At 44.7% G+C, this 23,436-nt stretch overlaps 1 protein-coding gene across 1 annotated transcript in view; it reads right to left on the reverse strand.

Annotated features, from left to right (window-relative positions):
- COL18A1 (collagen type XVIII alpha 1 chain) overlaps positions 1–23,436 on the reverse strand; it is a 352,734-nt gene that overhangs the window by 235,208 nt on the left and 94,090 nt on the right. The window contains exons 7-8 of the mRNA XM_029606745.1: positions 17,009–17,035; positions 11,521–11,736 (exon numbers count right to left, since the gene is read on the reverse strand). Coding sequence (XP_029462605.1) covers positions 11,521–11,736; positions 17,009–17,035 — 243 coding nt within the window. The remainder of the gene's footprint in view (positions 1–11,520; positions 11,737–17,008; positions 17,036–23,436) is intronic.

Here is a 23,436-nt window from a genome sequence, read left to right on the forward strand (position 1 = left end):
AAGGAATGGGGAGACTGGAAGTTCCAAATGTGAAAAAATACTATAAAGTTGCACAGAACAGAGCTATGTTAGAGTGGCATGGGGGCCCTAACATGAAACAGTAGGTCCTAATGGAGCAATTTTTCCTGGGGAAGATTCCTATCTATGTTCACCCCTGGAACCTGAAAGGGCAGCTTACTCCAAGGGAGGTACGTTATCTGTTCATAAGACACACACATGAAGTGAGGGAATCCATTAGAAACCTGGTATCTTCCTGTAGGAAGTACTCCCCACTTATGCCACTTCGGTATAATGAGGAGTTTCTGGCAGATGTGGAGGGGTAACAGCTTTAGAAGATGGAAAAATGATTGGTTGACCCCCTGAGTCAACCAATTAACGCTGCAGGGCGCTGATTAGTATTCATTTTTGCAGGTATAGCACTTTGTTAAAAAGAAAATGGGATAGCAGCAAATATGTGCACCGTAATCCATGGTCTTTCGTTTAAAGGTTTTCAATCTAAAACACGAGAGAAGTATTATCAGGGTGGAGAGCGGAATTAAAGCATGAGATGGACTGGAAAAGGATCTATCCTGTGTGATAGATGAAGATATTTGGGAAGATGTTAGATGGAGAACTGCTAAAACATCTGCCTCCACACAATTGGCAGAAAATTTGTTCAAAGTTTATGTCAGATGATGTTACACTCCTTAGAGAAAAATGTATTTATAAGAATGTGTCTCTCCGGTGCTGGAAAGAATGTGGGCAGGTGGGACCAATAGTCATATCCGGTTGTCCTGCCTAAAAATTTAGCTTTTACTGCCACCCAAAACAAAACAGACATTACAAAGTTTCAAATAGGCAGAGACCAAAATGTATATCTCCTTCAGGACTTGGTGGAAGAGATACCAAAGAATGTTGGCAAACTAGCAATCCAAATATTTTGGCAGTGAAACAGCCACACACTGGAAAAAGATAGATCCACCTAGTATGTCTTCTGTATTTAAAGAAACTCATGGGAATTCATCAGATGGAGCAGCTCACGGTGCTAAGCAGAAACTCTATTCCTTTTTACATTTGGGTCTGGAAATTATGTCAAGCCTGGGATAAAGATTATGGATTGAAATGCTGGAATAACTGGTTTTGGGAGAGGGAGGGGGAAAGGGTGGGGGCTTTCCTTTTTATCCCATGTTACTACAGGAAAAATTGGGCATAAGGGGCACACCTCTTTGGCGCATGGCTTAGGCGCGCCAGCAGCAGTGTGCCCCTGTACGCCATGTTAAGGCAGCCCTGGAGATCAGGTGACAGACTCATGGGTTGGCCAGGTGACATCTGTGGCACTCCCGGGAAGGATCAGAGATTCGGGTATGTTGCTGTCCCATGACTCCTCACTGCTCACTACATTAAGGCAGTCCGGGAGATAGGGTGACAGACTCACGAGTTCGCTAGGAGACGCCTGCAGCACTCCTGGGCAGGATCAGAGATTAGGGTAGGCTGCTGTCCCATCAAGAAATGATATTCAAAGGTGATGATTCAGCAGAACTGAAACAAATCTTAGTGTCCATGGAAGATGTAATAGGGCAAACTAACAAACTAAAAAATAGCAAATCACCTGGACCAGGTGGTATACATCCAAAGTGCTAAAATTGCAGACCTGCTATTAATAATTTGTAAATTATCACTAAAATAGTCTATGGTACCTGAAGACTGAAGAGTTGCCAATGTAATGCCAATTTTTAAAAGGAGATCAAGGGCTAATATAGGAAACTACAGACCAGTGAGCTTGATGTCTACGCCAGGCAAAATGGTAGAAACCAGGACCGGCGCATCCACTAGGTGAACTAGGCAGTTGCTTAAGGTGCTAACCATTATGGGGCGGTAAAGAGCAGCCATGTGGTTTTCCAAGTGGAGCCCATCCTGCTCGTGGTCGAGAGGAACAGAGACTCGGTAGGCCGCAAGCAGAGCCCATCCTTCTCACGGCCGAGAGGAGTAGGGTCTCGGCAGGCCGCGAGCAGAGCACATCCCTCTCATGGCCGAGAGGAGCAAGTACTCAGCGGACTGTGAGCAGAGCCCCTTCTGTTTGAGGCCAAAAGAAGAGACTCAGTGGGCTGCGAGCACAGCCCACCCCGCTCACAGCTGAGAGGAGCAGGTACTCAGTGGACTATGAGCGGAGCCCATCCCATTCGCAGCCAAAAGGAGAAGAGTCTCAGCAGGCCGCAAGTGGAGCCCATCCCACTCACAGTTGAAGATTTGTGCAGCAGGGTCCATTCCTTCCATGGCAGAAGAGAGAGAGAGGGGCCTGGGAACAGCTGAAGACAGAAAAAATAGGCAGAGGAGAGCTGGGGACAGAGCTCATATGTCTGCAGAAGGAAGGAGACACCAAGAGAACCTGTAAGCCAGAGAGAGATTGGAAGGCTGTATGTGTGTGGATGTGAGGACACCTCTGTTTGAGTGTGCAAGAGTGTGTGTGTGTGTGTGTTTGTGTGTGTGAGAAAGAGATAGCGAGAGGGAGCATGTGTGTGTGTGTGTGTGTGTGTGTGTGTGTGTGTGTGTGTGTGTGCAAGAGACACAGATGGGGTGTGTGTATGAGAGAGAGGGAGGGAGCCTTAATGAGGGAATGTGTATGTGAGTGAGAGAGAGAGGGAGTTGTATGAGGCTGTGTGTTTGAGTGAGAGGGATTGTGTATATACGAAAAAGCAATGGTACCGGTATTAGTGAGAGAGAGAGGGAGGGAGCCAGTGTGCGGTACATGTGCAAAAGAGATAAGGAACCTGTGTGTGTGTGTATGAGAAGGTGCCTGTGAGTGAATGAGGATGTCTGTATGTGTGAGAGAGAGGGTGAGAGAACATGAGTGGGGGGGGGGGGGGGGTGTTTGGTAATGTATGCATGTGTGGGAGAGCCTGTATTTGTAAGCGAGAATAAACTTGTATAATTATGTGTATGTATATGAAAAACAAAGGAGAAAGTTTGTGCACAATACCTCCCACTCCCTGCCCCATAAGCTAATCCACGTAATCATGATTAAAACTAACAGTGATCTGTTCAATTTTTGTTTTGGAGTTGGAACATTTACTTTTTATTTTTATGAGTTGTTAATTATTGGATGTCATTTTATTTGCCTATTTTGAAATATTCTTTTTACTAGAATGGTTTTACTATTATTGATGTATTATATTTCTTCATTTTATTGTTTGATACTTTATGAAGAATGGCAGTGTTTCTTCTTTCTGCTTTCACATTGTTGTGCTGCACATTTTTTTATTTTTACCTTATGATCTCTTTATTCTGCATTTGGTAAGGTTTTGTCTGTGTTCTGCTTGTGTGATCAAACTTGAGGTATTCTGCTAGCGTGTAATTTCTGTGTAGGGTTCCATAGCAGCTGGGCTTGTTATGTTTTCTAATAGGAGGTTTATTGGTGTTTTAAGGCCCGGTGTAATATTTACAGCCTTTTCATAGGTAGGGTTGTTACTATTTGCGTGCTGGTATTTAGTCCTCTTTTAGCATGGGACATTTGCTATGTTGTAACTGTAATTCACTTTACTCCCATGGCTTTGAGTACCAAGCCTGCACACATCACGCATTACAATAGTCTAATACCATATAGGTTCTAATAGATTTTATTTTTGCCTTTTAACAGGGTTTTCTGGTTGACATACAACATGTATATTATATTTACCAGCATCTCAGAAAACTATATTTTGAATGTCCTTTTCATGTAAAATCTATTATAAATACATAATTTTTACTTGTGTATTTGGGATGGGGGGAGGTCAGGGCTGGGGGGGGGGGGGGAAGGGAGGCTCAAGGCAGAAGGTTCACCTAGGGCACCTAATACCCTTGCACCAGTCCTGGTAAAAACTATCAAAGAATAAAATTGTTGAACATACAAGTATGGGATAAAGCAAACATGGATTTAGCCAAGGGAAGTCACAAATCTGCTACATTTTTTGAGGGTGTAAATAAACACGTGGATAAAGGTGAGCCAGTTGATATAATCTGTGTACCTGGATTTCCAGAAAACATTTGCAAAAGTCCCTCATGAGAGACTTCTTAGGAAATTAATATGTTTAAAGATAGGAGGCAGTGTCCTATTGTGGATTGGAAACTGGTTAAAACAGAGCGTAGGGTTAAATGGTAAATTTTTCCAATGGAGAAAGTTGAATAATGGAGTGCCCCAGTGATCTGTTCTGGGACCATGGCTTTTTAATATATTTATAAATGATGGGGAAATGGGAACAACAAGTGAGGTGATCAAATCTGCTAATGGCACAAATTTATTCAAAGTTATTAAATCACAAAAGGATTGTGAGAAAATGCAAGAGGAACTTGCAAAACTGGGAGATTGGACATGCAAATGGCAAATGAAATTTAATGTGGACAAGTGCATTTAGGGAAGAGTTAACCAAATTCTAGCTACCGATGCAAGGTTACCCATTAGGAGTCACCATTCAGGAAAAGGATCTAGGTGTCATCATTAAAAATATGTTGAAATCTTCTGCTCAGTGTGCAGCAGCAGCAGCCAAGAAAGCAATTAGAATGCTAGGAATTATCAGAAAAGGAATGGGGAATAAAACAGAGAACATCAAAATTAGAGATGTGCTTTGGGTAAAAAATTTGTGTCGGGCTTCGTTTTGGGGCCCCACCCCCGCAGGAATTTTGTCTTTCCCGCAGGTCGGGTTTTTTTTTTTGAGGGGCCCTGATTTTCGGGATAGTGCGCAGTAACCTGGCAGTGTTAGGGCCAGATTTTAAATCTTATGCGCAGGCGTAGATTTGTTCGCACAACCCGGCGCGAACAAATCTACGCCCGATTTTATAATATGTGCGCGCTGCCGCACGCATGTTATAAAATCCGGGATCGGCGAGCACCTACCAGGTACTTGTGACCTGCATTGGCCACTGCAAGAGACAGGATACTGGGTTTGATGGAGCCTTGGTCTAACCCAGTATGGTAGTTCTTATAATAAGTGTTACACTGAATATAAACGTTATCTGGCTAAACTTTAACACCAATATTTTTCCAACCAGATTTATCCATCTAACTTTATCCAGATAGTGATGAATATCAGCACTCACTAACTAAAATTTAACCACTAAACACCACCACCTCCACCACTGCCTTTTTTTTTAATCTAAATTTTGTGTGGGTAATGAAATCGGAGCGGCCTTGGAGGGAACTTTTTTTCCAGGCCCCCCCCCCCCACTTTCCCTTCCCTTATCTAACTCACCCCCCATGCCTAACTAACGGGCCAATTCAGTAAAGTCCGTGGGAGAGCGGGCGATATTAATCGCCATGATATTAAGTCGGAGGGTGCAGAGAAAAGTCGGATATTAAGTCGGAGGGTGCAGTCGGAGGGTGCTGAGAAAAGCAGTAAGGAGCGCGTTTTCCGCTCCTTACTGAATAAGAGGTAAGGGAAAACGCGCGTCCAAGAGCAGGTTAACAGTGCGCTCTGTCGGAGCACACTGTACTGTATCAGCCTGAAAATCCCCCACTACCTTTGCAGCAAAAGTTACGCCTGCGGCATAGGCCACACTAGACCCCGCCCCTGGACCGCCGTCACGCCCCCAGCCAAGCCCTGAACTGCCCCCAAGCCACCGCCACGCCCCGGCTGTGCACCCGAGTCTCCGCCACGCCCCGGCCGCCCCTTTTTGCGTGTCGCGGGGCGCGTGCAGGGGCAGATTCTCTTGGGTTACGCTCGTAGCCTTTGAAAATCTGCCCCTTAGTGCGCACTATTGGGAGTTAGCCCGCACTAACTCAAAAATGAATTTTTTCCAAAATTTCGGAAAAAATTCAATCATTTTTCGGCTCTCCCAAACCATTCCAAATTAGGAAATTTCGTTGACATTGCCTAATTCAGGAAAAACGATTGCACATCCCTAATCAAAATGCCTCTGTATCGCTCCATGTTTTAACCTTGAGTATTGTGTGCAGTTCTGGTCACCGCATCTCAAAGAGGATATAGCAGAATTAGAAAAGGTATAGAGGAGAGCAACCAAAATGATAAAGGAATGGAACGATTCCCTATGAGGAAAGGCTAAAGAGGTTAGCACTCTTTAGCTTGGAGAAGAGATAGCTGAGGGGAGATAAGAACATAAGAAACTGCCCATACTGGGTCAGACCAAGGGTCCATCAAGCCCAGCATCCTGTGTACACAATGGCCAACCCGGGCTACAAGAACCTGGCAAGTACTCAAACACTAAGAAGATCCCATGCTACTGATGCCAGTAGTAGCAGAGGCCATCCTCTAAGTCAACTTGATTAAGAGTGGAGTGGAGCAAGTAAAAGGTAATCAATTATTTACTATTTCAAAGAGTACAAAGACTAAGGAACACAATGAAGTTACTAGGTGATATATTTAAAATTAATGAGTAAATATTTTTTTACTTAATGCACAATTAAGCTGTGGAATTTGTTGCCAGAGGATGTGGTGAAAGCTGTTAGCTTAGCTGCTTTTAAAAAAGGTTTGCACAAGTTCCTGGAGGAAAAGTCCATAAACCATTAAGGTAGATTGCAGAAGTCCACTGCTTATCCCTGAGATAAGTAGCATGGAATCTACAGTGAATTCAGAAAGTATTCAGATCCCTTCACTTTTTCCACATTATGTTTTGTTACAGCCTTATTCTAAAATGGATAATAGATTTTCACATTAATGGGCTGGTTGGTGCCGGGGTAGAGGAGATGATGGGATGAAAGGAGGAATGAATAGTTTGCAATTTTTCAGTGAAAAATTTGGTGATGTCTCCAGCTGTGTGACCCACTGTGTTGACAGGAGGAGTCAATTTCCAGTTTGGAGAGTTTCCATATCAGGTGGCACATAGATAGTTCTAGTTATTTGGAAACATTGTCTTTTTTATGATTTTCCAGATGGTAGCTTTGTATTTCTTGGAGTGTTTTTTTGCAGAGACAAAGATTGATATCAGTTTTATATTTCTGCCAGGCCAGTTCGCGTTATCAGATTGTTATTTTAAGAGAAGACAACCTTCATGGAACCATGGAGAATTCTTGGGTGTTCCAGTAGAATTGGATTTCAAAGGGGCTAGAGTTCAACTGCTGTACAGAATTATTCATTCCATTACTGGATTAGAATTTCTGGTGGGACTGAAGTGTTAGTTGTTGTGAGTATGTTGATGAGATCGCTTACATTTTCACCTGAAACATAGGATAGAGTCCTGTGGGAGGTTTAGATTTAGGAGAACTGAGAATTTGATTTGGGAATAGGATGGTGGCTCATCCAGTTTATGGTCCAACCACTGATATTGGTGCCGGCATATTGTAAAATTATGTCGAGAGTGTGACCATGTCTGTGTGTGTTGCGGAGGTGGACCCTTGGCACGAGGTGGTGTTGGCACCACCCATGGCGGTTCCCCACCATTGGGAAGTGAGGCCAATGGGAAGCAGAGGCCAACTGGAGCTTCGCCAATACCTGCCCTCATTCCCCGCAAGTTGAGCCCTTGGGTACCGTGGCCGGCTGGACATAGGTGGGCCTCCATGTGGTTGATCCTGGAGAAAGTATCCAAAGCAGGATGCCAGGAAACAGGGAGACACAGGGTCCCAAAAGGGAGAGTGTTACTCAGGATGGTGGAACCTAGGTTGAGGCCGCTTACCTAGTACCCGGGACGCTCAAGAACGGAAGGTGACCCTCTCCGGGAGCAAGTAGTGGTAACGCTGGAGAAGCGGTCTGTAGAGTATCCTATAGACAGTCCAGGTCAGGGCAGGTAGCGGGCAGAGTAATCCGATAAGGCAGTCCAGGTTAGGGCAGGCAGCAAACAAAGAACCAAGGCAAACAGGTCCGGTAGGCAGGCAGCAGGCAGAGTAATCCGATAAGGCAGTCCAGGTCAGGGCAGGCAGCAAACAAAGAACCAAGGCAAACAGGTCCGGTAGGCAGGCAGCAGGCAGAGTAATCCGATAAGGCAGTCCAGGTCAGGGCAGGCAGCAAACAAAGAACCAAGGCAAACAGATCCGGTAGGCAGGCAGCAGGCAGAGTAATCCGATAAGGCAGTCCAGGTCAGGGCAGGCAGCAAACAAAGAACCAAGACAAACAGGTCCGGTAGGCAGGCAGCAGGCAGAGGAGTCCGATACGGCGATCCAGGTCAGGAGCAGAGCAACAGGCAGGAAGAGCAGCAAGACACTCACCAAAACGCACTGTGCCCGAAGCGACGGGCTGGAAGGAAGGCTCTCCTTAAATCTCCCTCCTTTCCCGCGCAAAGTCGCAGCTGATCGGCGTCTGACGTCAGGGGGCGTGTCCACGGCGCGATTTCGCGTGAGAGCTGCCTCCGGCGTCAGTGTGGGCTGCTGACGTCCTGGGGGAACACCGAGCCCGTGCGGAGCGCAGACGTGCTGCTGGCGTCGCGGAATCAGAGGTGGCAGCAGGGGAATCATGCGGGCCGCGGGGAGCAACCTTGCCGGTATGGAACATGGTAACAGAGAGACAGGATCCAAAGTCCAGACAGATTGAAGTGGAGGCAATGCGGCTGGAGACAAGGTTAAGTCCGGACTGCAAGTCGGGCAGATAGCTGAAGACAACGCCAGATCCAAGGAAGAGTCAGGGCAGGCAGCTGGAGACAAGATCAGATTCAAGCAGAAGTCAGGATAGGCAGCTGGAGACAAGGTCAGGTTCAAGCAGAAGTCAAGGCAGGCGGCTGGAGACGAGGTCAAGGTCAAACAGAATTCAGGGCAGGCGGCTGGAGACAAGGTCAGGTTCAAGCAGAAGTCAAGGCAGGCGGCTGGAGACGAGGTCAAGGTCAAACAGAATTCAGGGCAGGCGGCTGGAGACAAGGTCAGGTTCAAGCAGAAGTCAAAGCCAGGGAGGTCCATCCGAAGGGAAGAAGGAACGGAGGCTGGAGCAGATACTGGAGCAGGAACAGGAGCTGGAATAGGATCAGGTACTGGAACAGGAACTGGAACAAGCAGCAACGAAGCACACAACAGGAAGCGTGTAGACCTGTTGCCAAGGCAAAGTCTATGCAGCAGGGCCTGCCTTATATACGGAGACTGGTTGTCATGTTCATCTGGGGCCGCGGGAGGCTTTCCCGCTGCGGCCCCTTTAAAGTCCGGGGAAGTGCATGCGCGCCTAAGGCGAACAGGCTGAAGAACTGTTTGCCTTAGGAGGAGACGACGGCAGCGCTGGAGACCGCAGCAGCGCCTAGAATCACACGCGGAGCGCGAGTGCGTAGGTGGCTGCCTACCGCTGCCAGAGAAGACGAGCCAGGTCCGGGACCCCGGCGTCGGGGGTGAGTGAAGCCAGTCGTGGGCCTGCCGTGGCCAGGAAGTGCAACAGTGCATAGGAACCTTGATTAGCTGGGCGAGGCCAAGGTCATCCATGTTGCACTGGAAGCTCGCAGCGTGTCATCTGAGGGGAGGGATTCTATGTGGTAGTTGAAATCTCCCAGAAACAGGAGGTTTTGGGGGACATGGTAGTGATGCCACATAGGAATTCAGATAATTTAAGAAAGGCATCAAGATGGCTATTGGGGGGCGGCAGATAAGGACGATTTTAGGACCCTCATTGCTTTGGAGCTTTGTTACTAGGCAGTCAGATTTTCCTATCTGTTTAGTAACCACTAGCTCCAGGTTTAGCGAATGTCTGAAGATAACATCAACTCCTCCTCCATGGCCCATGAGTTGGGAGGGTAGGTGATTTTGGTAGCCAGGTGGATAGAGCTGAGTGAGAGTAATAGTTTCACCTTTTCCTAAACAGGTCACAGTGATAAACAGGATGTGGAAGTGGTATTCTTTAATTACATCCTGAATGTGATGAGGTTTGCAGAAAGGACATTGAGAAGGTCTAATTGAAGGGCTAGAGGAGCAATTTCTTTAGGTTGGGTAGAGATCTTGAGTTGCAGGGGGATAGACAAAATATACCTTCATGGTTTGGCTTTGGTGGTAATGGATTTCTTCTATCCCAAATCACCTGTATAAGTAGAGTGGTTTGGCTGAAGCACATTATGCTGATATATTATGGCCTTTCACTTTTTCTTTCAGGTCTGAGGGACACAAGCAAGTTGGCAGATGAAAGGTTGTTTTTTTTCTAGCTCATAAAATTAATTCAAAGTCTATTATCCCTAAATACATACAATTCTTAACACTTGCGAATAGTACTAGCCTTAAAAATGCACACACAATATAAACAGCCAGCAGTTTAACCATCTGTTTCATCAAGATTTAAGGGTTCCTTCCCAGCAAGTCCAACTTACTACCTGCAGATAAAGGTTCTGGAGTCAGCATTCCCCCTGTAGCTCTCTGACCCTGCAGGCTCTTAATATTCTAATAACTTCCATGGTTCTAATCTACAGTCCATAATCCAGTGAGGATGAAATTCAGCATGCAGTTCAACAAGAAAGATACCTAGGTAAAGTTAGCTGGATATTCAATAGAACGTAGCTGGAAAAAGGGGATGGAATGGCTCCCCTATGAGTAAAAGGTAAAGAGGCTAGGGCTCTTCAGCTTTAAGAAAAGGCCATGGGAAAATATGACAGAGGTCTATAAAATCATGAATGGAATGGAATAGAAAGGGTAAATGCAAACTGGCTGTTTACTCTTTAAAAAAATAAATAAAAACTACAGACACTAGAGGAAATTCCATGAAGTTACAAGTAGCACATTTTAAAACAACTCTGACAAAATATTTTTTCACTCAGTGCACAATTAAGCTCTGCAATTCATTGCCAGAGAATGTAATAAAGGCAGTTTAAAGTAGCTGGGTTTACTAAAGGTTTGGACAACTTACAGGAGGAAAAGTCCATAAACTGTTATTAACCAAGTAGACTTGGGGAAAGCCACTGCTTATCCCTGATGTAAGCAGAATGGAATCTATATACTATCTGAGATCCTACCAGGTACTTGTGACCTGCATTGGCCACTGCAAGAGAAAGGATACTTACTGGGTTTGATGGAGCCTTGGTCTAACCCAGTATGGCAGTTCTTATAATAAGTGTTACACTGAATATAAACGTTATCTGGCTTTTCCAACCAGATTTATCCATCTAGCTTTATCCAGATTGTGATGAATACCAGCACTCACTAACTAAAATTTAACCACTAAACACCACCACCTCCACCACTGCCCTTTTTTTTTTTTTAATCTAAATTTTGTGTGGGTAATGAGTTACACAGATAAAAGTTAGCTAGTCAGTGAGAATAATGTTTTACATTTCAATTTTTGTCCAGGTAACTAAAACATTTACCCAAAGCCTTTGAATATCGACCTCTAATGCAACCCGTCCCCCTTTCTGATGCTCTTAATGCACATGGTCCTGCTGCAGATATTGTAGTGCCTACCTGTTCTAAATGACATTTTAATTTTTTCTGGTCATTCTATCTCGTGGTCTAATACTATGCCCCTCCCCCCTCCCTTCAATACTCTGACCTCCTGATGCTGCCTCTGTTATTCTAATCTAAACCACTCCTCCCTTACGTTTCACTACCTAAATTCAACTTGACGCCTATACTCTATTCTCCCCCTGTCCCCAAGGTCATTTGCGAAGCTGCTTTTTCCCTTTCTGGAACATGGCAGAGGAGGTTCAGAGGAATTCTTAGACTTTACTCACCGGTTCTCCATCTTTGCCTGGAAGACCCAGAATTCCAGGAGGACCAGGAGGGCCCTGGGGTCCTTGTGGTCCAGCTAGATGCTTTACTAAGGATCCATCCTCTTGATGCACAACAGCAGCAGGTGATCCTGGGGGACCTGCGGGACCGGGAGGCCCTTGAATGCCAAGTTCTCCCTTCTGTCCCTTAGGACCTGGATAACCAAATCCTGCACTTCCCTAAATATGCCATATAGAAAGCAAAAGCATAGATATAACAAAGTAACTAGGAGAGACAGATAAAGTCAACAATTCTGACATGCAAAAACAAATATACATAGTACATACATTTATTCAACTTTGAAAAGTGGAATCATGAAGGCAGTTTCTTTCTACTAGAAAATCTTTTGTTGGTTTTTTTTTTACTTTTGCCTTCAATCACCTTTAAGGATCATCCAGGGAGGCATGTGATTATTCTCACCCTAGCCCACTGTGTTACTATGACTATGGGAATAAAGAATACGTTCAAGGAGTTTAGTGAAATAAGGAGAATGAGAAGACGTGGTAGTGGGAAGAGTTCCCTCTGGATAACACACTTCACACATAGCAAATCATCAAGCAGTAATCATGATAAGAAATACTTAGTCGCCACTCAGTGCCCCTTAAAAAATCATTTCTCTTCCCATAAATACCAGAGGTGTGCTTCGGGTAAAAATTTCATGTTAGGCTTCGTTTCAGGCCCCCCCCCCCCCCGGGAATTTCATTTTTCCCGTGGTTCGGAGTTTTTTTTTTCAGGGGGCCCTGATTTTCAGGTTAATGCACACCATCGGGATTTAGAGCGCACTAACTAAAAAATGACTTTTTTTCTGAAATTTTGGGAGAAAAAAATCAATCTTTTTCAGTTCTCCCAAACCATTCCGAATTAGGTAATTTTGTTGACATTGCCAAATTTGGGAAAAATGATTCAACATCCCTAATAAATACTACAATCACTATCCACTCTCTCAAAAATACTTCTTTCTCTAAGGTAATCTGATTTAATTCAAGGCAATTTAAATCATTGATTTAAATCAAGTTTCCCACTGATATTTCTTCACATATTTTTAAACAATGGTGCAAATCTGATCACTAACATATATTAGGAATTTATTTGTAAAATCGCCTATCCTAAAAGGCACAAAGAGAATCTTGAAGAATGGCAATGCAAAGTACATTCTTTAATTTACTAACCAGTTGATCCACATCATTCATTCACCACATATATCCACATCTTCATTCACATCATTTTCTCCTAATAAGCAGTTTTCAATTTTCATTATAGCTGTTTTATTTTTTGTAACTAGGCCCTACAGCTTCTTACATTGCTTATACTTGACATTTTCCTTTTTTATCCAGGGAAGAAATTTCTTTAAAATATTTCTCTGGCAAAGTACTGGGACAATATAAGATGCTGTGTTTGTATGGAATAGTGTCTTACCTGTTTCTATCCAGCCCATTCCACTGTTCCTTTTTACTCTGCCTCTGCCCTTTCCCATATAGCAGCCGACCCACCCCCAGCAAAGGGGGGAAGGCCACAACCAGGGAGGTGCTCCGCCTCCAGAGCAAGGGAGTGGGAAAAAGGTTGCGGAAGACCAGCTAGTACAATTTAAAGGTGGGCCAGCCAAGCCACCAGCCTCTTGGTTTTGGCAGTTTGTTACAACCTTGGTTCCTCTGATTTCTATCCCCACGTCTACCCCCAACTCTTGCAATCAACCTGCAACTTCTAACAGTGGGAGTGCATCTCCAGGGGAACGTTGCCTGCTGAGTGGCAGCCATCATTGTTGTTTTGCCTGGGGAGGCCTAATGTGCTGTTCTTGTAGGATTGGGGGCAGGCATGAGGCAAACGATCTGGGCACACATGCAGCATATAGCGCACCATCATCTTTGAGGTGCCACACCCAGTCTGTGATTTCCGAGGCCCATGGCCTCGGCCCATTTAGCAGAGCAGGATCATTGGAAGGAGGGCCCACCCCGATCAGCCACTTCAGTGCCTGTTTAAGAAAAAAAAAAAAAAGCGAGTTGGTCTCCTAGGTTGATTCCTACCAGATGAGTGATGGACCCCCCTGGCTGAGCGGTGCACCGCTGCCAGAAGGCATTTGTGCCGGGCGGATGCTCGTGCTGTTGGGAGGACCTTGACCACAGTGGGATGAAGGACAATCTGGTGGGCAATCGTGGGCTCCAGCCCGTGAGTGATGTGCCTTTTCCACCATTGGCTTGATCTGTGCAGGGCCAGCGGCCTCATCTGGCAGTGCTGGGATGGAGCCAGTCTGGCATGGGTGGAATGTGAATTTGACGCACCACCATCACCCTTCCCTCCCAACAGACTGCGGCTGAACGTGCAGGGTCAGACCTGCATGGTGAAGGGCCCAGGTACACCTGCCATTTGAGCTCTGAATTTAAAAAAAAACACCTGGTAATTAGCATCTCAGAGAGAGGCAGGAGAGTCACCTTGTAGAGGATGGTAAGGTCAGCAGTCTTCAGGCCAGTGAGGGGCAGCTTCTATGGCTGTGAGACTGGGATGGCCTGTCTCAGAAGATGCAATCCTATGAAGGTCAGTTGATGCAGCTGGGTCGAGGTGGGGAACGTGCGTCTGTGACTTGGAGGCATGGTATGGGGGGGGGGGGGTTGTGTGGCATGAAAAGTCAGGAAGCCTAGGGACATTTCAGAGGCTTCAAGGGGGAAGACTGCCCCAGCAGGGGTGAGAGGGGGCCTGGTCTCATGCGGCTCAGGCTTATATAATTGGAATGGCCGATAATCAGGCATGGGGGTTATTCGGCTAGACAGCACTGGACTGCCTTCTAGAGGCCCAGCCAGGGGGGCTTTCCAAATGGCTGTGCAGACAGCAACTTGGCTTGTGTCCTTTGGAGTAGCGACTGAGGCAGGTGTGCGCGGGGAGGCCACAATGACCACATCCTGATGGCGACCTTCTCGGCCACATGATGCAACAGTTCTTGCTCCTTCTCCTTTGTGAAGGTCACGATATGTGTTGGGGTCCTGGGTGGTGGGTAGGCATGCCAGTAGGCTTATGCTGTCTGAGTATGGTCCATGCCAGCCTATTTCAGCATCTTATGTTCAAGCCGAGCAGTTTAATATTTAATGCAAGAAAAAAAAAAAAAAAGAAGAAGGCAGAGTAATGCAAAACCTGGACGCTTGGCTGTCTAGGGTCAGCAGAAAAGGGGAGGATAGTTCCCCAGTGGTATGCTCCCGGTGGAAACAATGTGTACTGCTCTGGTGACCACTCTTTCAAAGAATTAACACCAGTGGCAGTCGATCCAAGGGTGACCACTAAAATGGCCAGGGTCTTCATTCAAAAGCATGACAGACCTATGGATCTAAACACGTATGCACTAGAGAGAATGTGAGATAGGCGAAACATGATAGAGACATTAAATGGGAGGCGAGCCTTTTCAGTGGAAAGGAATCACTAGAACAGGTTATCTTGGGATGAGGGTGAACGTGGATGAACTCAGCATTAATGTTAAGAAGTATTTCATTACTGATAGGGCAATGGATACGCCATATCAAGTGAGGGCACCCTCCTTCAAGTTGATTTATTTGGTTGGTATTCCATCAATCTGGTTCTGCAAGATGTATTGCATTCAGGTACAGTGGATAACCCTAGCTGTATACAAATAAATAAATAAGTAGTAAGGAACTGGGAGCCCATGTGTCATTCTGCAGTGCCATGGCTGCATGGTATAAGTGCCTGAATATCAACTTGTTGTGCAGCCAAACGTAGATGCCTACATTTGCACGGTGTTGAATCATTATGTTAGCAGCAAGCCTGCTACGAGAGGACATTTTCTTTTTTAAATTTAGATTGTATGTGCATAATCTTCCAGTAATGCCCGTAAAGAGCTCTTTTAGTATAGCTAATAATGCATGCATTGCAAAAGTATGCACAACTACACTGGATTCACTACCACAAGTTCAGCAAATCTGAACGTGATTTTGACTAAGCTTTTGAAAACGCATCCCTTAATGTATAAGACCCGTGTACGTTCGGGAGAGGCTCTTGCAAGCATGGCATTTGGTGATGATCTTTGTTTTCCTGGGCAGAGAGTTCTACAGTGACTAATGTCTCATTGAAGACACATTCTGGGCTGAGGACTAATGTTCTGTACTCCCAGCACTATCTGCTATAACCCTACAGCATCTCTCTCTGGCTCTGCTAAACATATTATAATGCTCTTTCGGAAGGTATATATCAGCCGCTGAGCTCCCCTGGTTCATGCATCAGGTTCAGCAGATAGAGCTGCATGCGGATGAACTAGATACAGGCTTTCTCTCTGATATACAATGCATGGTAGGCCCAGCTATGTAGGTGCTGCTCTCATCAGATATTCTCCTTTTCTGTAGTCCGTGCAAGATGTTTCAAGGATTATTTCATACATTTTTCTTGTCCGTTCTATGTGCTCCTCGACTGTTTCCAGGTGTTCAGAAAAAAACTGTGTATACTTTGGGTTAAGTGGTATTCTATCTCCGGACAGGTTTTAATTTTGTCGGCTCATAAAGCATGGTGGATAGGCACCAGCTGTTGACATCCTCTGCCATTGCTACCCCGACAGTGGGGTTTGGCCTTCCTAACAGTGTACACATCATTTTTTGCCCTGGACTTTTATCTTTAAAGTTCCCAGTTATTTAGATATGAAGTCACTGTATCCAGACCCCTGTCATTTCCTATGGCGTTGCTACAGCAGTGGGCTTCTTATCGCTTGGCCATTAAGTAAGCTCATACATATCAGGTTGTTATGCATAGGGTGACATCTTTACCATCTCTGTCTTCCCTTTCATTCAACTAGTCATGTATTTCCTCTGGGCAGCTGTGCCCGGCATGTTGGGGCCATAAGTGTTTGCAATGCTATTTCAATAGAGAGAGCTAGGTATAGGAAATACGCAGTTCCCTATGCTTATCTTCTTTCTCATCCCTTGTCCTCATAGAAGGCAACTAAGACCCTTTCTGCTAATTTTAACACTACAGTCCAAATTAATAAAACAGGCCACTCAAACTCATGAATTTTCTCGAGTAAGCATTCCCAGTTACAAAGCAATTATCAAAAAGTTGTCGATTTCGATCTCTTCAGCTATGTACTGATAGCTATCAGATTTCTGATCACAAAATTGAGCGGCTGTTTCCTAACCCACATACAGCCACTTCTCCCAGGCGCCAAATGTCGAGGAGGTGCTAGGGATGCACAATTTCCCCTAGCACCTCCTTTTTATCGCTGAAGCTCATTAGCATTGCACACCCAAGAGAGGCGGATGGACGTACGTTAAGAAAGTGGGTGCTCAATCATGAGCCCGCTTTTCACGCAGCAATATTGCATTGGCCTGTGGGAATATAAACTGAGATACAAACACCAGATGGATCAGCTGGCATGCAAACATGGAGAACAGCTGATACCCAAGCACCATAAGAAGCTATCAGATGATTCAACTAACATGCAAACACCAGCAACTTAACCTGACTTACCTTGATACCAGGTTCTCCTTTTTCCCCCTGTAAAACATAAGAAAACAAAACAATTTCAGTTTCATATCATAGTAACTGATTATTTTTTTTTCTTAAATAGAACACAAACAATGAACAATTTGATGGCTTTAGGAAAATCCATTTGGAAAGGATGTGGTCAGGCAAAGCTGAGGTTGGGTACAGGAGATGATCAGTAGCATGGTCAGGCAAAGCACAGGTCGGGTCCAGGAGTCAATCCGTAGGACAAGTGGAATCACACAGGAACAAGGAGAATAACGGAACTTGGAACAGGAACATGAACAAGACAGGAACCAGGATCACGAAGGAATCACCAGGGAAGCAACGAAGTAAACGACCAGCGTGGAGACCTGTTGCAAAGGCAACTAACTGAGGCTGGGCCTGGCCTTAAATACTGGGACCCAGTGACGTCATCATCCGGAGCCGCGGGTTAGGATCCCACTGCAGCCCCTTTAAAAGAGCAAGAGGTTTGCGCGCTAGGGAGGGGTGCGGTGCCTGACAGCGGCATCTCCCCATGGACCGTGTGGGGAGGCCCGCCGCGGAACATGGATGCCTGAAGCAGAGGCAGGAGCATGGACGTCCGTAGTAGAGGCAGGAGCAACAGGACAGGCCCAAGGTCACAGGCGGCAGCCCATGGACGCAAGAGAGATGGAACCAGACAGTGGCGCAGGCAGCAGAGGGTAAGAGGGCCTGGCCATGGGCCTGCCACGGCCGGCACACACAACACTCTTGGAGAGTTCCTCCTGCAAAAACAAGCATTATGGGCACCAAAATCTGATTAAGGAGCAAATAGCTATCATTAAACTATTGCTCAAAACCTCTCCACACTTGTATGTAAGCTAGAAAAGAGGAATGTTTTCTGGCCTTTAAAAGAATATTCACCACCTCCTGTAAGTAGCCCCTTTTTATTTTTTTATTATTGCATTTTAAGTTTTACACAACAACATTGTGATTAGAAATAATTAGATGGATTACATCAGAAATATACATCATAATAAAGAAAAAAATATATACATTTACATTTATAATTCCTTAATCCACCTATCAGAAAATAAGCAATGGTGGGGGTGGGGGTGGGGGGGGAGTGAAATTCAGAAATATTTAGAGCGATCCAAATTATAACATACAGGAAAAAAGAATCTGGATGCCTACAAATGAGTGCCTACTTATTGCCATCTGTGCTGACTATGTCACATTTGGGTGAGTATCTAAGAAATAGCACAATTGAGACGGCTCAAAAAATATATAAGTTGAGCTTGCATGCCTAAGCACACATTTACACGGGTACCTAAGAGTAAATTCTGGACATTTCAACAGCGCTTCAGGCCTCGTCTCTATAAATCGCTTTCTCCTCTCCTGCGTAACCCGAGTTAAATCAGGAAACAACCAGACTTTGTAACCATAGTACAACTCCAATCAGTTACGAAAAAATAATCTTGAGACATTATTCTTTTCACTTAAGAAAGCAAAGGTTACAAGAAGAACACCTCTTGATTCTATCTTATCTTCATGGGATAGTTCAAGTAACCCCGTTACATTCATCCGTCGTTGTAAATCTGTATTTTCATTTTTCTCCTCATTTTTCTTCTGGGGTAGACAGTAAGCTTTCGTTATTAATGGCAATGCTTCCGTTGGAATTTTTAAAACCACATTTAAGAAGCTTTTGAACAAATCCATCGCAGGTAAAATTGAGATATAATCAGAAAGTTCAAAACTCTCACATTTAAACTTCGAAGGGAATTCTCTATATTTTCAATTTTTTTTTATTCTGGGCCACTTCTTGTTGAATTATTTGATGTTGCTGGCTTTCCATTACTTTTATTTTTTTCCCTGATCTTCAATCTTTTTTTCATTGTCCAGAGTTCTTTTATTTGAATTAAAGCAAGTTTTGGAAAGTTTAATAATGGCACCTTCTATGGCTACCAAAGCCTCCCAGATAGATTCCATTGTTATTTTTTCAGGTTTTTTAAGGAAAGAAGACATAGCTTTAAGAGACTCACCCACTTGCGTGGCTTCAGCCCCAGTGTCCCGATTCATCTCCAGCGGTTGAGGGTCAGGTAATACATTCTCAAATACTCGAGGTAAATATGATCCGATTTGTAATTCAGCCGCTGCAGGAATCGCTCCGTCCTCATTAATTGCTGCTCCCGGTGCTCCTCCGTTCTGAGCTCTCGGCTCTGCAGGGTGCTCCGGAAAGCTCGCGATAATGGCCTGCATATCTCTTTCCCGCTGGGGGGGGGGGGGGGTGGCGTCTTTGGCGCTCTGGGACTTAGGGCCTCATTTTCCAAAGTATCGCAGGCTTGCGATACTTTAGGAAATGAGGGGCCGAAACGGGGGGGCAGGCCTGTGCTAGCCGGCAGCGATCGCACCGTCGCGGTGCGATTGCTGCTGGTTTCGCACCCAATAGCGCCACCATAGGAGGTGTAGCTATTGGGAGCGAAATAGGACGCGAAAAGGGCCTTACCTTTTCGTTGTCCACGGCATCGGCGCAGAGTCGGCCCCGGTGACGCCCCAACTCCTCCTCCTCCGGGGCCGACTCCACCCCAAATCCACCCCCATCCTGGTATCGCACGCGATAAGGGACTTTTCGCGTGCGAAAGGTCCCTTATCGCGTGCGAGCCTCTTAGAAAATGAGGCCCTAAGCGAGATATCATCTGCCATTGGTGGAGGTGTTCGCTCCTCACCTCCAACCTCCACGGCACTCGCTCCCGGCTCTTTCGGCGTGGATGAGAAGAAGGTTTGAATTGATGTTTGTCGCACCTCCGGACTTGCAGAAACAGCCTGGCTCTCACGTAGCTGGGCTTTCCGTTTGGTATGTGGCATTCTAAAAGTTATTTTGGTGTAGGAAATCAATTTTCAGGAACCAGTATTGCGGAGCAACCTTCTCTCCTGCTCATTCGGGCGCCATCTTGGCTCCTAAGTAGCCCTTTTTAATTAGGCATGCCTTCTCAAGGCCATAAGACAAAACTGATCCAGAACCCTGTGCAGAACTGGACCCTGAGACAACTCTCTGTGTGGAAAGAATCTTAATGGAGCCTCATACAACAATCACATGAGATCTGCATACCAAGGGCATCTCGGTCAGTATGAAGCCACCAGAATTAGCAGACCCGGATGACCTGAGATCCTTTGAATCATTCTTACAATGGTCATAGAGGAAAAACATACAGAATTTCCTTCTTTGTCCGAATGCATGACTCTTTTCTCCAACTGAAGAAGTCTTTCACCTTTGCATTTTTGGAAGTTGTCATCAGATCTAGCGATGGAAGGCCCACCTGGCTACTATCTGACTGAACTCTGCCTTCACTCACACCACATAGTGGCTGAGAAAGTCTACTTTTACATTTTCTACTCCTGCAATATGTGATGCTGAGAATATCTGCAAATTCTTCTCTTACTCAGTGAAGCAGCAGATCCATTTCCTCTGCTACCTGCAAATTCTTAGTGTACCCCCTGATGGTTCACATACACCAACAATGTGGCATTGTCGGACATTGTTTTGACTGCCTGATCTCTTATCATTGAAGCAAATTGAAACTGAGCCAACTCAATGGTCCTGGCCTCCAAACAAGTGATGGATCATCTCGATTCCATCAATGACCAACAACCTTGAGCCACTTGACCCAGACAATGTGTCCCTCATCCTGTTAGGTTGGCATCCATTATCACTATCACCCAGTCAGGAGGATTTAAGATCTACACTTACTACCAGATTCTTGTAATTCAGCTACCACCACAAACTACTCCTGATCACTTCTGGCACCTGTAGTCAAATGGAATAATCTTGAGACTGAGGATCCCATCTAGATAGAAAGGATATCTGCAGGGGCCTCACATGAGCTCTCGTCGAAGGCACCAGATCAAAAGCTGCTGCCATGGAACCAAGACACTGCAGATAACTCCACACAAATGGAATCCTGGTTGACAGCAATGACTGAACCTGCTGGCACAATTTTAAAGTTCTTTGCTCCATCAGATGAACACAACCTTCCTTCATATCTGAGAAGGCTCCAAACTGTTCTTGGAAAAGTTGACTATGCAACCTAATTTCTGCAAAATTTGAAGCAGCCTGTTGGTGACTAGCATACTTTCATGCTCTGACTTTGCTCTTATGAGCTAATTGTCTAGACAGGGGAATATCAAAATTCCCCCTCTCCATAGCACCTCTGCTACAACCACCATCATCTTGGAGAAGGTTTTGGGTGCCATGGATAAACCAAATGGAAGGGATTGAAACTGGAAATGTTCCCCCAGTACCAAAAGCTGAAGGAACCACTGATGCTTCTTCCTTATCAGGATATGAATATAAGCATCCGCTATATCCAATGAGATCAGAAATTCCTCTTGCCTTATTGCTAGAAACACCAACCTCAAGGTTTCTATTTGGAATGAGACAAATCCACAATGAAACAAATGTCCTACTTTTTTGGAAACTACAAAGTAAAATGAGTAATGTCTCAGCACTCTCTGAAAATTTGGTATTGGAACCACTATATTTTACACCAAGGGGGCATTTGAAAGTCTCTTACCTTGTCCCGTTTTGTCACCAAGTTACAGGGAAAAACCATACAAATGCCTAATACCGAACAGGAGTGAAACCTTCTGAAATGACCTCAAAGCTCAGTGGTCCTTAATAATCTGGGCCAATTCAGACAAAAACCTGACAGGTGCTCGCTTATGACCGCCTTTCTTGGATGACCAAAAGGACAGATACCTATTAAAAGCCCAGGGCTTCTGAGTATATGAAGAACAACTCCGCCAACGCTTTCTAGTATCCCAAAACTTATTGCAGGCTGGAAGACAACAAGAGGGCTTATTCTCTGGTAATCATGGCACCCTTGAAGCACCCCAAACCTTGGCCATCCTCTCAAGATCCTTTCCAAACAGCAGCTGCCCTTTAAAAGGGAATTTAGTAAATTGGACCTTGAAATGGAATTTGCTGACCAATTTTACAGCCAAAGTAGTCGCCTTGCTGCTTCAACAGAAGCCATTCCTCTTGCAGGTGTCCCATACCAAATCAAAAGATTCATCCGCCAAATAAGTTGCCCCTGGCTCTAACTGAAAGGACTCATTTTCTTGTGCACCACTGCGCCAGACCTAATCCTGACCGTACAACTATACAGCTACAAACTATACAGTATCATGCTGACAGCCTCATAAGATTTATCTCAGCACAGACTATCTTTCTAACCTGAACATCTTTTAGAGCTGCACCTCCTTCAAATAGAATTGTAGTTCTTTTGGACACCGATCAGACCAGTGTACCCACTTCTGGATAGCTCAACTTGTCTCTCTCCTGAGACACTTGAGTATAAAGTTTGATCAGCAGTCAACCATCTCTAAAAATTCAGATGTGAAGGGGAAGTCAGAGATCAACTGGGGTCCTATGGCACTGTATCAGGAAATAAATTGGGCAAAGTAGTTGGATCTTTATCTGCAATTCAAAATTACTGTGTTTTTCTGAAGGTGAAGAGTGGCAATAAAAGTCACATGCATATAAACCTCATCAGTGAAGATATTAACCAGTAACTCCAAGTGTTCAGAAATTTGATGGTTGAAAGTTAGCAACACTACCCTGGAATGCCCTTGAAACTCTCTCTTTTTTACTTGCGTATTTCTGACCGTCTGAAAATGTATTACTGTGCCTAAGAACTACTTACATGTGTACATTCCAATTTTATGTGCACAACCCCCATGTAACTGTTTGAAAACTGACCCCTTTATGTGTAACAGAAATCTGGACTGATGAATACACAGATTGCTACTTTTTTCTACTTTATCCCCTGGTTTTTCAGTGCTCATTCAATTGTAGTGTGGAAAGAGAGGGGATGGAGTCACTCAGGTTTTTCAGAACTCACTCCCTTTTGAAAACCTATCCTATTGCTCTCTGTGCTGAGTGTTTTTTCCTAATACCTTGTAACTCCTGGATGAGCTTATCCTACAAGAGAACAGAGCCAGAGAATTTCCAGGAAATACAACTTTACATTCTTTGGGGGCCTATAGTACATATTTGACATAGTCATTTCTTTCACAACAGATAAGCTAATAGCAAACATTAAACCAACCATCTTGATTATGACCTTTGTTATCAAAGAGATTTTAGATTACCTAACAGTTTAGTTAATGCATCACTGAATGAAGGATTCTTTCCAAATCTGTTAAAAAGGACTATAATGTGCCCCACTTTTGAAAAACAAAAAAAGCATTCATTAGAAAAGCCAAGAAAACAAAAAAGCCTGAAAACTATAGGGTTCTGCACAGATTTTTACATGCATAGCCCCCTAATTTATTTTCATATCACCACTTACACATGCAAACCAGGTAGGAGACACCAACAGGTCTGAAATATTTTTCTTAGAAAAAAAATTATTTTCGGCTATTTATTTATGTGTACTTTATAACATATAAGA

Source organism: Rhinatrema bivittatum, chromosome 6, assembly GCF_901001135.1.
Source record: "Rhinatrema bivittatum chromosome 6, aRhiBiv1.1, whole genome shotgun sequence".
Taxonomy (NCBI): domain Eukaryota; kingdom Metazoa; phylum Chordata; class Amphibia; order Gymnophiona; family Rhinatrematidae; genus Rhinatrema; species Rhinatrema bivittatum.